Source organism: Microtus ochrogaster, chromosome 10 (assembly GCF_000317375.1).
Source record: "Microtus ochrogaster isolate Prairie Vole_2 chromosome 10, MicOch1.0, whole genome shotgun sequence".
In the NCBI taxonomy this organism is placed as follows: Eukaryota; Metazoa; Chordata; class Mammalia; order Rodentia; family Cricetidae; genus Microtus; species Microtus ochrogaster.
This window is the reverse complement of record NC_022016.1, coordinates 81808801-81823220: the sequence shown is the minus strand read 5'-3', so window position 1 is coordinate 81823220 and position 14420 is coordinate 81808801. Positions and strand designations below refer to the sequence as shown.

General features: G+C 48.5%; 1 protein-coding gene across 9 annotated transcripts in view; it reads right to left on the bottom strand.

Moving 5' to 3' along the window:
* Camta1 (calmodulin binding transcription activator 1) overlaps nucleotides 1-14420 on the bottom strand; it is an 805451-nt gene that overhangs the window by 16678 nt on the left and 774353 nt on the right. For 5 of the 9 annotated variants that reach the window (XM_026782149.1, XM_026782147.1, XM_026782148.1 and 2 more), the window contains 8 exons: nucleotides 12439-12590; nucleotides 8354-8550; nucleotides 7897-7975; nucleotides 6966-7281; nucleotides 6075-6598; nucleotides 3331-3518; nucleotides 2645-2891; nucleotides 1693-1764 (listed from right to left, as the gene is read on the bottom strand). In XM_026782149.1, coding sequence (XP_026637950.1) covers nucleotides 1693-1764; nucleotides 2645-2891; nucleotides 3331-3518; nucleotides 6075-6598; nucleotides 6966-7281; nucleotides 7897-7975; nucleotides 8354-8550; nucleotides 12439-12590 — 1775 coding nt within the window. The remainder of the gene's footprint in view (nucleotides 1-1692; nucleotides 1765-2644; nucleotides 2892-3330; nucleotides 3519-6074; nucleotides 6599-6965; nucleotides 7282-7896; nucleotides 7976-8353; nucleotides 8551-12438; nucleotides 12591-14420) is intronic. The other 4 variants (XM_026782154.1, XM_026782152.1, XM_026782153.1 and 1 more) reach the window with 1 other exon arrangement.

The window sequence follows — 14420 nt, the reverse complement described above, 5'->3', positions numbered from 1 at the left end:
GGGATCTTTCTTTCTTTCTTTCTTTCTTTCTTTCTTTCTTTCTTTCTTTCTTTCTTTCTTTCTTTCTTTCTTTCTTTCTTTCTTCTTTTTGGAAGTACCTGTTGTCATCACAGACTTTAACCCTCCCATCTGTGTGTACCATCTATTGCTAACCTGAAGCCTGTTCACTAATCTGAGACATAGGGCTGCGGTGTCAGCGTTTGCACAATAAACCTTCAGTATCTGGGATCTCTGACTCAACAGCTAGTCCTAGTTTTTCTGCCCACTGACAAAGTCTAAAGGAGAAGCTTGAAAAACAAAAGAAAAAAAACCCAGCAATTCACATTAGAAACTAAAATTCTAGGTCTGAAGAACAACATGGGGCCCCAAATTTCTCTGCAATTATTATACATCTTAGTATAATACCCTTTATGTAGAATGCAAAGCTTAGCCAAAACCCAATAAAATAAGGCATTCTAAATTATTCTACAGAACTGACAGCATGTGTGTACATGCCTGTGCATGCATTTGTATTTGTGTGTGTGTGTGTGTGTGTGTGTGTGTGTGTGTGTGTGTGTATAATAGTGAGTCCAGGATGGCCTTGAACGTGCCATCTTGGTCTTTGAATGCAGGGACTGGAGGCTTGTGCCACTGTTCCAAGTAATATGACCAAATTTCAACATAGAAACTGGTCTAAACTTAATAAGGAAAGTTTCAGTATTTTGTTTTATTATTTTTTTAAAAGATTTATTTATTTATTATATATACAGTGTTCTGCCTGTGTGCATACCTGCAACCCAGAAGAGGGCACCAGATCTCATTACATTGCAGAATGCTGTGAGCCACCATGTAGTTGCTGGGAATTGAACTTAAGACTTTTGGAAGAACAGTCACTGCTCTTAACCACTGAGCCACCTCTTCAGCCCAATTTTTAGGATTTTATAACCACCTCGGTATCTATAAACTAACATTTCTCTGAGCCTGCTTCTTCATCTGTGAATGGAAATAAAACTCTCTGCTTAGAGTAGCTATGAGAGGGCTATGGTGCTCCTGGAAGATGGGCATACATACCCTGCCCCTCGATGCAGTGCGGCTACCCCACAAGCTGAACTGTGCAGCTACAAGGGGGCTGTGGTGCTCCTAGAAGACCAGGATACCCTGCCCCTCGATGCAGTGCGGCTACCCCACAAGCTGAACTGTGCAGCTACGAGGGGGCTGTGGTGCTCCTAGAAGACCAGGATACCCTGCCCCTCGACGCAGTGTGGCTACCTCACAAGCTGTACTGTGCAGCATGATCTCTGTGAGCAAGGCCTGCTGTCATTCGTGTCTCTGCTAACTAAAGCTTGGTGGCAGAATGCTGTTTTCTTTTCCTCTGATTCTTTTCTTTCTTTTTGTGATTTATTTATTATAAATACAGTGTTCTGTACTGCATGTATATCTGCAGGCCAGAAAAGGGCATCAGATCTCATTACAGATGGTTGTGAGCCACCATGTGGTTGCTGGGAATTGAACTCAGAAGGACAGACAGTGCTCTCAACTGCTGAGCCATCTCTCCAGTCCTTCCTTTGGTTTTTAATCAAAACAATTCAAATCAGGCCTTTGCTATCAAGAGTTGGATGTGGTGCTTTTAGCCAAACTGCACAGCAGCATCCTCTGAGGCCTGGGCCGGATGGACAGGCGCTGTTTCCTCCTGTGACACACAGCTAAGTTTACCTGTTTGTACTTTCTGTAACAGCGCTGAATGACGGCAGCGGCCACTTCTTGCTGTTCCCGCAAGGGTCTGCCCTGAGAGGTAAAGTGAGGGGAGATCAACAACGGCTAGCGTAAGAACTGTCTACACATACAAGATTAAACCTTTACTCATGGGGTGAGCCTTTCCAAGAAATAAAATCCCAGGTTGACTAAACTGCATTGACAATGATCACTATGAACTAAGAAAAATGAAAACAAAACAAAATAAAAAGCTGGGTGGTGGTGGCACACGCGTTTAATCCCAAAACTCGAGAGGTAGAGGCAGGCGGATCTCTATAAGTTCGAGGTCAGCCTGGTCTATAAAGTGAGTTCCTGAACAAGATACAAAGCTACACAGAGAAACCCTGTCGGGGGGGGGGGGAATGAATTTACAGAATAAATCAACTATTTTTGCTTTTAAAAATCAAACCATATTGGGTGTTAGGAGGTCTAAAAATATGTATTTAAGAGTTTGGGTTTTTTTTTTTTGTTTTTTTTTTAAACAAAATAGGCATTGCGACACTCATCGTCCAGGCTCTCGGCAGTCTTTCCTACATAATCCCCTTCTGTCCTTTAACACCTCTGGGCAGAGTGGTCAGATTCCTTTAGGAATATGCAGAAGGTGACTGAGTCCCACCTAGCTCCCAACCCCAATAAAAAGCACACACAGAAGTTTCAAGACCGAGTTCTCAGGGTTCAGGGGCTGCCCACAGTCCTCAGGGGCTGATTTATGATTTAGGTCATGAATCCCTTGTGGCTGGGGTGTCACTTATCAACAATAAGATAATGACAGCCATCCCGCTGGCTTTATTTGACCAAAACTCCTGAATGTTATTATGGTAATAATACAACATAACAAAGTCTTCCAATAAACGTTTTATCAAACCACAAGCCACAGGGAAGAGGGACTGGGACGCAGACAGCCCTATTTTACCTTGTATTTCCGGAAGGCTGTCTGGACAAGCCTGGCAGCTTCGTAGAGTTCTCTCTGCTCATGGTCGGACAGCGTGAGCTGAGCAAGCTCATTCTCTACCTTCTCGCTGGTGGATGCGCTCAGGAATTCTGACCAGTCTGCTGCCGAGGGAAGGCTGGGTTTCTCAAAAGCCACTTCACTGACAGGGGAGCTTGCAGGGCTCAAGCTGGCATTAGAAGAAGGAGTTAGGGGCTCAGTGTACGCACTCCTGAAACAAAGGAAAGGACAAGACAGTTAACAGCTACTCGCACCGTCCATTACCTGTGAACTGATGAGACAAGGACAGGATCTACCTGAAGCCACCCCGGGCCAGTCAGATGCCTTCACTCGGTTTAACACACGCAACACTCTGGCTGCACCTCAGTTACGTTCATACTGAGCACCAGTTTAGCACTGTGCTCAATACTAAGGCCAATAAGGACACTAGCCTGCCTCCAAGAGACTTCCCCTGAAGCAGGGTGTACCCCGGCACGGCGTTTTACAAACCTCCATGTGGGGAGCACGTAATAGAGGAGAGAAGGCAGAGCCGGGGTTTGGAAGAGGCGTGAGGGACGTGCCCTCCTGGGAAAGTCTCTTTACACCTGGCCTCCAGTTAAATCTAGGACTTTAATCTCAGCAGAGAATCCCAGACCCCAAATCTTCCTAACCTGATGTGGGCGGCACTGGGCAGACGGTCAGCATCAGCTAGGTAACTGGCCAGCCAGCTCATTGTACTGCTAATGGTGGCGGGATCTGTTCTTTCCAGGGCTGAGGACTCCATGGGCACAAAGTTCTCCTGCTTGATTCGGTCTGGTGTAGCCTCAATAATGTGCTCAGCCAAGGTCATCATGTTCACCTGCAATCAGAGGCCACAGAACACTGAGCTCAGAAACCTTCAAACCCGTTTCACTGCCACCCTTACTTTGTAAAGGAGAATGGAGGCGGGGCAGGGAAGTGGGGGAGGACAGCCAGTTTATGCCTCAATCCAATGCATTCAAATAGCATTTAAAGTTAGTACGTGACTCACCCGGAGACCTGATTATCTCCTAATCATAGTTTGGCCTCACACCTTGGTCACATCTTAGAGAACTTCTGTCTTGGGCCCACTGTCTACTCTCACAGCATGAACCACTTAAGGACTGACCTCATATTTTGAGGGGTGGGCGTGTTTCAGGTAAACCAACATTTTATGTGCCTGCATGTGTCTTCTACCATGTGGTCCTGGAGACCAAACTCAGGTCATCAGGCTTGAAGGCAAGCACCTTCACCTGCTGTGCTATTTTGTCAGCCCTAAATATTCATTATTTTTAACTCTGTGTGTTTGTGTGCGTGTGCACAGGTCTGTCTGTGAGCATACGTGAGAGCAGGTGCTCATAGTCCAGAAGAGGGTGTTGTATACCCTGGAGCTGGAGCTGTGAGGCACCCAGCACGGGTATAGGGAACCAAATTAAGGTTCTCTGCAAGATCTGTACTTATGATTGGAGATATGGTCTCATCTTTTCAAAATTCTTTACATACTTCTTAAAAATTAGAGTTAAAATGCAACAGTCTAGGTTCTCACCAGATATCCTGGCCTCCAGCAAGTGCATGTTCTACAGGGGAGTTCACAAGGCCGGAAAGGCTGATCTCCTATCGTGAAGGCAAAATTCTGGGACTGCAATCAGATGTGGGTGGGTGATTCAAGGGGACGTGGGAGCTGAGGAAGAAGCAAGGCTGACCTAAGACCTTTCTGATCAGCCGACAGCTATCTAAAGTTGGCCGAACTGATTTTACAATCAAAAAATCAGAACTCCAAAAACCCATTTTAAATGTTTGCTTAACGTAATTTTTCAAATTTACATCAATGAGCAACTGTCTATGACTGTCTCCAGAAAGGCTTAAGAGGAGAGAAGGATCCACCCTGAATGGATGGCGTCATCCCACAGGCCGGGGTCACAGGCTGAGTAAACACAATGAGGAGCACCAGCACCCAGTCTTCTTCCTGACTACCCCTGCTGCCACGCCTCCCTACCATGATGGATATACCTTGAGACTGAACCAGGAATACCACCCCCTTCCTTCATTCAGCTGGCTTCATTATGCCAAGCAGGAAAGTAATTAATACAGGTTCCAACAGGAATCATCCACACCAAGGACTGGGCAGACTGTACCAGGCCGGGCAGAGCCAGCTGCCTGTTTGTGTAACTAGAGCTTAGGCCACTGCAGCCCCGTGCATCCCTTCATTTTGTCCACGGCTACTTCTGTCCTCCTCTAGCAGATCAACAGCTACAACAGTGTCTGCGTGAACCACAAAGCCTAAAAAAGGTCACCAACTGTTTTTTGTCTACAACATTATTTGACTAAGGCTGGGCATGGTGGGACACGCATCTAGCCCTAGCTCCTTGGGAGGCAGGAACGAGAGGATTGTAAGTTTGATGCCAGCCTGGGGAGCTTAATGAGACAAGATCTTGAGGTGAAATTTAAAAGGGGCTGAGGATTGTACTCAGGAGAGTGTTTGCCTAAACAACACTTCGTGATTTAACTTGGCCGACATCCTCCTGGCTACACGGCTGTTGGTAAATCAGTGGTGGGGTCTCCTATCCACTAGGAGCAGGGTGCTAATAAGCAAGCATGTGTCCTTCACAGAAGCTCCCCCAGGGTGCAATGGTCAGCAATGACTCAGCAGTTACTTCCCTGCACCTTCCCACTCGAGCATCACTCCCTAGGCATGGGTGCCCTCAGGTCTTCATCAACAAGAATCTGGAAACAGAGATGGCTACCCTGTGTTCTCTGGTTGCCCCTTTTGACTGCCTCTGTGATTCCGAATTGACAGACTCTATCTTGATGGCCTGATGCCTCATTTCGTCTACAGGTTCAGTGCCCTCAGGACCTGTGCTTCCTACATTCATTACAAGGGCGTCCAGCTATGAGCCCTAGAGGTATTTCACTACACGCCATGTGAGCGGCAAGACACAGATGTCCTTCACAATGGCTGGATGACGGCCGTGCTAGTCAGTCAGTCACTCAGATAATCCAAATCCTGTCTGCAGGCTTTCTCGCTGGCTATTTCTAGGGCTTTGCCTCCATTACAACCAGTACTGAAAATGGTGAAGCTGTCCTCTTGGATGCAAGGAAGCAGGAGACTCATTAGAGGGTTGTGGCTGAGTTCTCAAAGGGTTGGTACCAGGAGGCTTTGATGAGGACCTGTGATCAGGCCCTAATCACGGTGCCCACGTCACAGAAGGAAAGCAGCCCAGGGTAAGCAGACACTCAACATTCCCCCAAATGAGACCAGATTGCAAACCCTTCCTGGGTGGAGGTGGGGAGACCAGGGATCTGGGGGTGTACAATTACATGACTTTCAAAAGTGAACTGTAACATTCACAGCCACAGTGAGGTTCTGGCTTCTGCAGGCTTACCTGATGAGTCTTACCTGAATATCGTCCATAGGCTGGGGGCACTCCTCGCTCTCTGCACTATCCCGGTAGGCCCCCATCTCTGTATTCACCACCTCTCGGTTAGCCATCATCAGGACACTCATTGGTTCCCTCGGACGCACCTGTGAAGGCGCCGCGTCCTTTACTACACTGGTCCCCTTCGGATTTCCAGTCACCTGCACTGTAGACACACCAATGTAAAGATCTTTGGAACTCCACTTTACTACAGGCTGAGGTGCAGAGGCTTGGAATGCTGCCGACTCTGGAGCGGGAGGGGAGGCTTCCCGGCTGTAGTCCCTCACTCCTTCACTGGGGCTGATTGTTTCAGGGGAGGACTGCTTAGAACTAGGGCTTTGCTTCCTGATATTTGGCTGCTCCAGACTCAGTGCAGTGCAAAGCAGTTTCTCCTGCCTTGCCTGGAAGGACTCGGGGTTCAATTTATGCTTTTTGGGAGCTGGATAATCTTTGTGGCTCTCACTGCTGTAGTAATTAGAGGGTTCAGACCGAGGTCTTCTCAGATCTGAAAAGTACAGTAGAAAGGACAGTCAGGACAGGTGACGAAAGCAGGAACCCTAAAGAACCAACACGTTACGCCTGAGAGATAAGAAGTGCGAAGCTGGAGCGCAAGACACGTTCCTGAGCTGTCGCCATTCCCCAGCAGCACTGCCTGTACTTAGGTAATCCTCCAAGGGGTGTGCGTCCTGGACAGACAGACTTTCCATACTGGGAGGGGCACTAGCTATTTTAAAAGGAAAATCAGAAACACTATGTAACCCTCCCCTTGCCGCCAACCCTTAAAGTATGTGGGTGTTCTACGGACTCTTCGAAGGGAAGATGCGGAGAGCCAATGGGGAAGCTGGCCAGATGAAACCCTTGTGAATTTGTACCTGGATTGGTGCTTGCAATGACGGTGACTCCTTTGGGTATTTCTGGAGAGCTCATGGCCTCCCTGTGCCACTGGGCCATCCAGCTGTCTGTGCTTGGCTCTTCGCTCGGGGCACAGTGGATCCTGGGGGTCTGCCCCAGCTGGGCCTGCTCGTCTCTTTGCAGATGCTCCAGACACTCTGCTAATTTCACATGGCCCCTTGACCTGGCAATTCCCAAAGGCAGCCTTCCCAGAGAGTCTGGGATGGAGATGGCACGGCGGTCCCATTTGTACAGCACCACTGCCGCTTCCAAGTGCCCTAGGGCACAAGCCCACATCTGGGAGTCAGGAAGACAGAACAAGGAACTCAGCAAGAGGCCAAAACCACACTTCACTTTGCTGTTGCTAGCAGCGGATCTACAAGTCTTTTCGGCAGTCTCGGTGGGGCCATTACAGTCGCCTCTAACAAATGCCCGATTCCAGTGGGAAGGAACGCTGTGCATGTCTGACAGTCTACAGAGTTTAAAAATTTACTTTGCCAAATCAGTTTAGAATTTATCTTTGTATTTCTTTTTTTCCCCAGAAAGGGTCTCATACAGCCCAGGCTGGCCTTTATTCTCTGTGCAGCCAAGAGTGGCCCTGAACTTCTGAAACTCATTGCTTCCTCCCCGAAAGCTGACGTTAGAGGCCTCCACCATCGTACCCTGTTTTGTATCTCATCACTGGGGTCAGAATCCCTTTGCCAGTCCAGAGATGGTCAAAGACTATAAACAAGCCTCTTCCTCCCCCACCTCCCCTGAGACAGGGTTTCTCTGTGCAGCCCTGGATGTCCTAAAATCACTCTGTGAACCAGGCTGGCTACAAACCCAGAGATCTGCCTGCCTCTGCCTCCCAAACGCTGGGATTAAAGGTGTGCAGCACCACCAAGCCTGGCTAACAAGCCTATTCCTCACCAGAGGAGTACAGGAGAAGTGGTCCACATTCAGGGGGTCAACTTCCAGTTCCAAATCAATGCTGTCTGCATGCTTTGTGCTGTTGGGGATGGAGAGCACAGAGGTTACCACAGGTTAACCCATGAGGAAAGGAAATACCGGAATAACACAAAACCCATTAAAATGAAACCAAACTGGGCACCTAGCCTTCCTGATATAAAGAAATGGGACTCTGGACTTCAAGGGTAGTTTGGATTCCACTTGACAGAAGCCCAAGGGGAACAAAAAGTCTGACATCTTGTATCTCACTCAGTTGTCTAGGGCACGAGACCACATGAACCTCTCAGGAACTGAACTGTTCTGGGAAAAAAGCCCTGGCTCACGGGCTGTCACATGCACCAAATGACTGAACTCCTTCGGGAAAGCCCAGGAAACTGAGAAGTGAGGACAGCTGAGTCCTTTGCACCCCCGCCCTTACCGCCATTTGATGAGGGTCTGGATCAGGGTGGCGTAGCCCTGGGCAGCAGCCAGGTGTAAGAGGGTCATTCCACGGAAAGTCTTTGAATGGATCAAATGCTTGGATTTGGCCCAGCAGGCTCGGCTCATCATCTTTTCACAGACAACAACCACACGACTCTCGAAGCAGCTCCCTAGGGTCCCGGTGCCCGAAGCACACTGTGTCATGAAAAAGTACACGTTACCCCCGAGGCCACACCAGAGAGACAATGACAGCAGCCAGCAGAAAACACAGCTAACTGTGAAAATAAATGTTAAGAAATAGAAGGGGCAGGCAAGATGGCTCTGAGGGTAAAGGCTCCTGCTGCCAAGCCTGATGATCAGGGCTGGATCCCTGGAAACCACATGGTAAGTTGCCTTCTGGCCTAGGTATGTGCGCAAGGTTTCTCTGTAGCTTTGGTGCCTGTCCCGGAACTAGCTCTTGTAGACCATGCTGGCCTCGAACTCACAGAGATCCGCCTGCCTCTGCCTCCTGAGTGCTGGGTTTAAAGGCGTGCGCCACCACCACCCAGCCACACACACATTATTTTTAAGCTTCTGTGTGTGCGCGTGTGTGTGTATACATATATATACATTATGAATGTGTGCCTGAGCACAGGTGTGTGCCTGAGGATGCTGGAAGAGGGCGTCGGGTTCCCTGGAACAGGAGTTACAGCCAGTGATGAGCCATCAGACGAGGGTGCTGGGAACTGAAATTGGGGCCTGCTGTAAGAGCAGTATGAGGTCTGATCTGCTGAGCCATCTTGCCAGCCCCTAATATTTTTTTTATATAATAGACATGCCAACGGCTTCAACCGTACACAAAGAACTTCAGGCTGAGGAAGGCCGAGAGTGGGAGAAGTGGTCTTCCCCAGGGAAGAGTGCACCAGCTGGTGAGACGGTCAGCCCTGAACACAGTTAACATGCTATAAACTGAGCAGGTTGTATTCAGGGATACATATTTATGTATGTCTATACACATACACATATGTATGTAAACAACAATTAATGAAAAAAGAGGCCATGAATTTGAAAGAGAATAAGCAGGGGCATATGAAAGTGTAACAATGAATTTTACACACACACACACACATAAGTTCTATTTTACTGAAATGTTACATTTTTAAAAGAATTTTGTTTAAACTGAGATATAAAAGCAAAAATTATTATTGTTGTTGTTGTTATTATTGTTAAAGACTAAGCACGAGGAAACAGCACTCTGAAGCTGAGGTGCCAGGGCTCTCCTCACTAACGGTCAGTGACTGCGGCACACGATGTGTCTCAGGAGACAACCCTAGCCGCCCAGCAGGGGCAAACATCACAGGCAGTAACTTGTTTTCATCTGGGTCACACTGACAGCTGATTTGTGCTTCTCTGGAAACCTTTAGAAAAAATGCTTAAAACTATCCAAAAACATTTTTTTTTTATATGTTGGAGTGTTTGCCTGCACGCTCTGTGTATGTGCCAGGTGTCCAGAGTTTCAGCTGGCTAGCCTCCATGTGGGTGCTGGGAGCTAAAAGGTCCTCTGAGAGAGCAGCCCATGCTTTAACCAATGAGCCATCTCTCTAGCCCTCAATTTTTTTCGTCTTTAAGGGATACTTGGTAAAGCATGAGCTATATGAGCCATAAGAGTTACTAACATACGGGCCCAGAGGAGATGAGTTCACCAACGCTGGCCACACGAAAGAGGGATGAAATCAAGGCTGGTAACCACCGCAGCCCGAGTCTTGGACAGCAGTCTTATGTTCGACACACCACACTCCCAGCCACGTGGCACGTCCAGCCTAATTCTCACCTCTGGTGTCACTGGGAAAGCATTTACTTTTCTGGCAATAAATTCCATATAATCCAATTAGTACAAAAATAACATTGTTCCTCACCGCTCTTTATTTTTAAATATGGAAAACATGTTTCCAAAAATTAAAAAGGCAGCTGATGGATGCAATGCCATTCCTCAGCCAGAGTTGTCAAAAACATCCCAAAGACGGCTGGGCCATCCCAATAAGCAGCAGGCTGGCCTTGACCCAGGCAGACACCAGACATACAACTTTATGGAGACATGGAGATCGTCAACCAGTGAATGAATGGGGAGCGTGTCCCATCAAACACAAACAGCCCTGTCTCTGCCATCATGTAGCGGATACCATCATCTACTGGAGAGCAAATCAACAGCATAACCCATAGTAGCTGTACTTGACACTGTATCAGGTCAACGAGGGCCATTGCCATGTGGCTGAGCCTGAAATATGGTAGACTGTCCCCTTTACACAGTGTTTGTGTCTGAAAAGGATTTCATGGGAACTTCTTATTTGGTCCTCAGATCAATTAAACAAGGATTACTTGGTTTACAAAACTTAGCAGTGTCAGGTGGAGACAAAAGCCATATTTGCAGGGGGTGCATGCCTTTAGTCCCAGTACTCGGGAGGCAGAGGCAGGAAGATCCCGTGATTCTATCCCAGCCTTAACAACACATGTGGTCTCTGTCACCAACTTCTGAAATGGGAAAGTCAGAGAAAATCTGAGATTAGTGTGGGCATAGACACTATGTTTTTGCTTTCATCTATTATTAATATTAAAAACACTGGTACTAGAGAGATGGCTCAGCAGGTAAGAGCACTGGCTGCTCTTGCAAGGGACCCAGTTCAATGACCAGAACCCACATGATGGCTCACAACCATCTGTAGGTCCAGCTCCACAGGGATCTGATGCCCCCATCTGGTCTATTTAGGTACTGCATGCATATGGTGCACATACATACAGGCACACCTACATATACAGGCACACAGATACAGGCACAACATTCATGAACATAAAAATAAAATATTGCTAGTGTTTCATATTTTCAAGGTTTCCAAACAAACAAACAAAATGTACTTTAAAAGAGGAAATTCTGCTGGGCATGGTGGTGATGTACACCTTTTCCCCGGCACTTCAGAGGCAGAGGAAGCAAATCTCTATGAATTTGAGGCCACCATGGTCTACATAGTGAGTTCCAGGCCAGTCATGCTACATGGTGAGACCCTGTCTCAAAACAGAAGGAGACTTATGGGAGAAGAGAGAGAGAATTCTGAAAGGAAGCCACCCTTTACATGAAGAGCAAGAAGGGGCTTCTGCAGCTTTCAGGAAAGGACTCGGTAGTGAAGACAAGAAATACCACCTGGTCCTCAATCTCAATCTCAGGGAGTCTGAAGAAATAGTTTATTCTCAAACTTTCTTAAAATAAAGCTCCTAGATGGAATGTTTTAAAGCGAAATGTGGTCACCGCCCTGCACTTGGTCACGTGACACACTTGTGCAGCGTATGAAAACAGTATATGTGGCTGCTGGATGGGACGGCTCATAGACAGGGGGGCTTGCATCAGGTCTGTCAGGCTGAGTTCAGTCCCTGGAACCAAGGTATGAGGAGAAAACTGACTCCCCAAAGTTACCCTCGACATCACATGACTGTCATGTATACTGAAGAAAATAAAATTTAAAAACAAAAGGGGAACAGGTGAATCACTGGTGAGTTCAAGGCCAGCTACGACTGTTACACAGGGAAACCCTATCTCAAAAAACCAAAACCAAAACCAAAACCAAACAAAACAAAAGGGGATGCACATGTGAAGGATGAGAAGAGTGTAACGGGAGGCTGTTCCTCACTGAACAACATTCCACGAACCATTTTCTGAGTTCACCTTCTGGGGGCTCAAAAAGGCCTAAGACCAGCTGAATTAAGTTATGCTCTGTATTTCCTAAGACAGGGTTAAGACACAGAGTATGAAAAAGAAAGACTGGTTGGATCCAGAGTTTCAGCAGACATGCACCGAGCCCTGGCTGCTCCTTCCAGCTACCAGGGAACACAGTGAGATCTGAGACCAAGGACAGCTGACAACCCGGGTGGTAAGTCCCTGCACCAAGGAGTCCTCCACACCGCACAACCCGATCAAGGCAGCAAGAACCAAGCCCCTGGCAATCCTCTCCCAGTCTCCGAATGACAGCAGGAGCAACAGGGAGGTCACTGGGACCAGGTGTCTCGCACACGAGTGAAGCACTAAAGCAAACAGAAACTGCCAACGGCAGGGCCTACCTGGGCCTGGCCCCCTCCGGTACCACTTCCGCTGCCACCTCCACTGCCGCCTCCGCTGCTTGTCTGCTTGTGCTGCTGGGAGCCCGTCATCTCGGCCATCCTCCTCTCCATCTGCTCCAGCCGCTCCAGGATGGACATCCTGAACTGGTTATCTAGGGCAGAGCAGGAGGACTGAGGCTGCACTCTAGACGGAAGACATTTGACCTGTGGCCTATGCCAGCTTGGGAGTCTGGCGTCCAAAAGGCTGTCAGTAACTCTGCCAAATGAGGGACTACAGCAGCTCAGCTTCCCCAGCACACACGCAGCCTGTGCTGCACACCAGGACGCAGTGTTTACAGCAGCCCCAGTCCCCAGAGGAAGGGCCAGAAAAATCCCTTCGTGTCAAAAAATCTTGCTTTGGGGTTCTTGCTTCTATTTCTTTGTGGAATTCCCCATAGAAACCTCAAGGAGATCTGACAGACGCCCCCTCCCTACCCAGGGCAGACACAGGAAGTGGGTAGTGAGCTAGTAAGGAAGGAGGCAGGATGGGTATATACAAGGTAAGCACTCAGACAAGTTTAACAGTCTCACTCCTACCTAGGAAAAGGAACAGGCCAACACTGTGGGAGCTGTGACAGGAATTGAGAAAGCGTGATTCTTTACTGCTGAGTGAAGACCAGACAGCACGTCTGCACCCCAGCTGTGTGCATGCAAGCGCACCCGCAGGGAGAGTCAGGATACGTCACAGGAATAAGAGGAGTCCAAACCATGTTAAAGTCATCAGTGCCTATATTAATGCCACGGATTGTCATAAGTATGGTGCCAGGGGCTCATCAGTGGGGAGGGCAGAAAGGGGTTCTTTCTGCAGGAGCCCAATTATAATGTGCAGAACAGGCAGCTAATGGATGCGACCAGGAACAGCAGGTGAGCACAGAACGGAGGTAGGAAAGGCAGCCCTTAAGTCTGGTGGGTGTGAGAAGGAAAACCAGATACACCAGCCAGGGATGAAGGGGTGCAAGTGTGTAAGGGAGTAAATACAAAGGCCCGAGACAAGACACAGAGGGTCAGCTGGAGAGGTGGGCACAGCTCGGACACACTACCCACCTGCCATACCTCCGAGTCTCAGCTCCTCGGTGGGAAGAGAGTTACTGTGGGAATCACACTGGTTCACACATGCCCATGCTCAGAACATATTATGTCCCAAATGAGTGTGCTCACCATCAGCTTCTAAAGATGAACTATGGTCTTCAGGACCTGGCTGAAGACAGTTACAGCATGTTTCTCCCCAGAGTGCGAAAGACACAGCTCTGGTCAGAACACGGTATCTGAGTGACAAGCCTGGAAAGGGTAGATCTGCCAGTGCTCCCCGCTACCCCACTGGTGAGTGGGGCAGTGCTCCCCGCTACCCCACTGGTGAGTGGGGCAGTACTCCCTGCCACCCCACCAGTGTTGCCTGGACTACTGAGCAGGGCGGCTCACATACAAGAAGGGAAGAAAGGCAGAGGCAAGAGACCCCGGACAGCACCACTCAAGCCTGCCCTGGCTCTGCATCAACAGTCAGGCAGACACCGTTGCTTCACTTTACAGACAGGGACACACAGGGGCGACTCCTCTCTGGCCTCTCAGAGGCCCCAGGAAGGAACCATTACCGAAAGACAGAAGCACAGGTTTGAAGTGCCCTGAAAAACCGACTTCTTCCCTGGAAATTTTAAATGCCAACTTGTCATCAAATTCCTTTTACTTTACTAAACCAAAACCCTTCTATAAGTCCCAATGTTGCCTCCACGAATACCATTAACAGAAACAAGTACTGCTCACTCGGGTGAGTGGGAGATCATCCACCTCTGCTCCAGTTTCACACGCACAGGGGAATACGGCCATCTTGGAAGATTTCACCCAAGTGTCATGCAGGGAAGCCTCAGAATGAAGGCGGGGGATGGGATGACCAGAGGGGCCTTGAGTGACCACACACCTCTTTCTGGGAACCTAAATGCTGCAGGAAA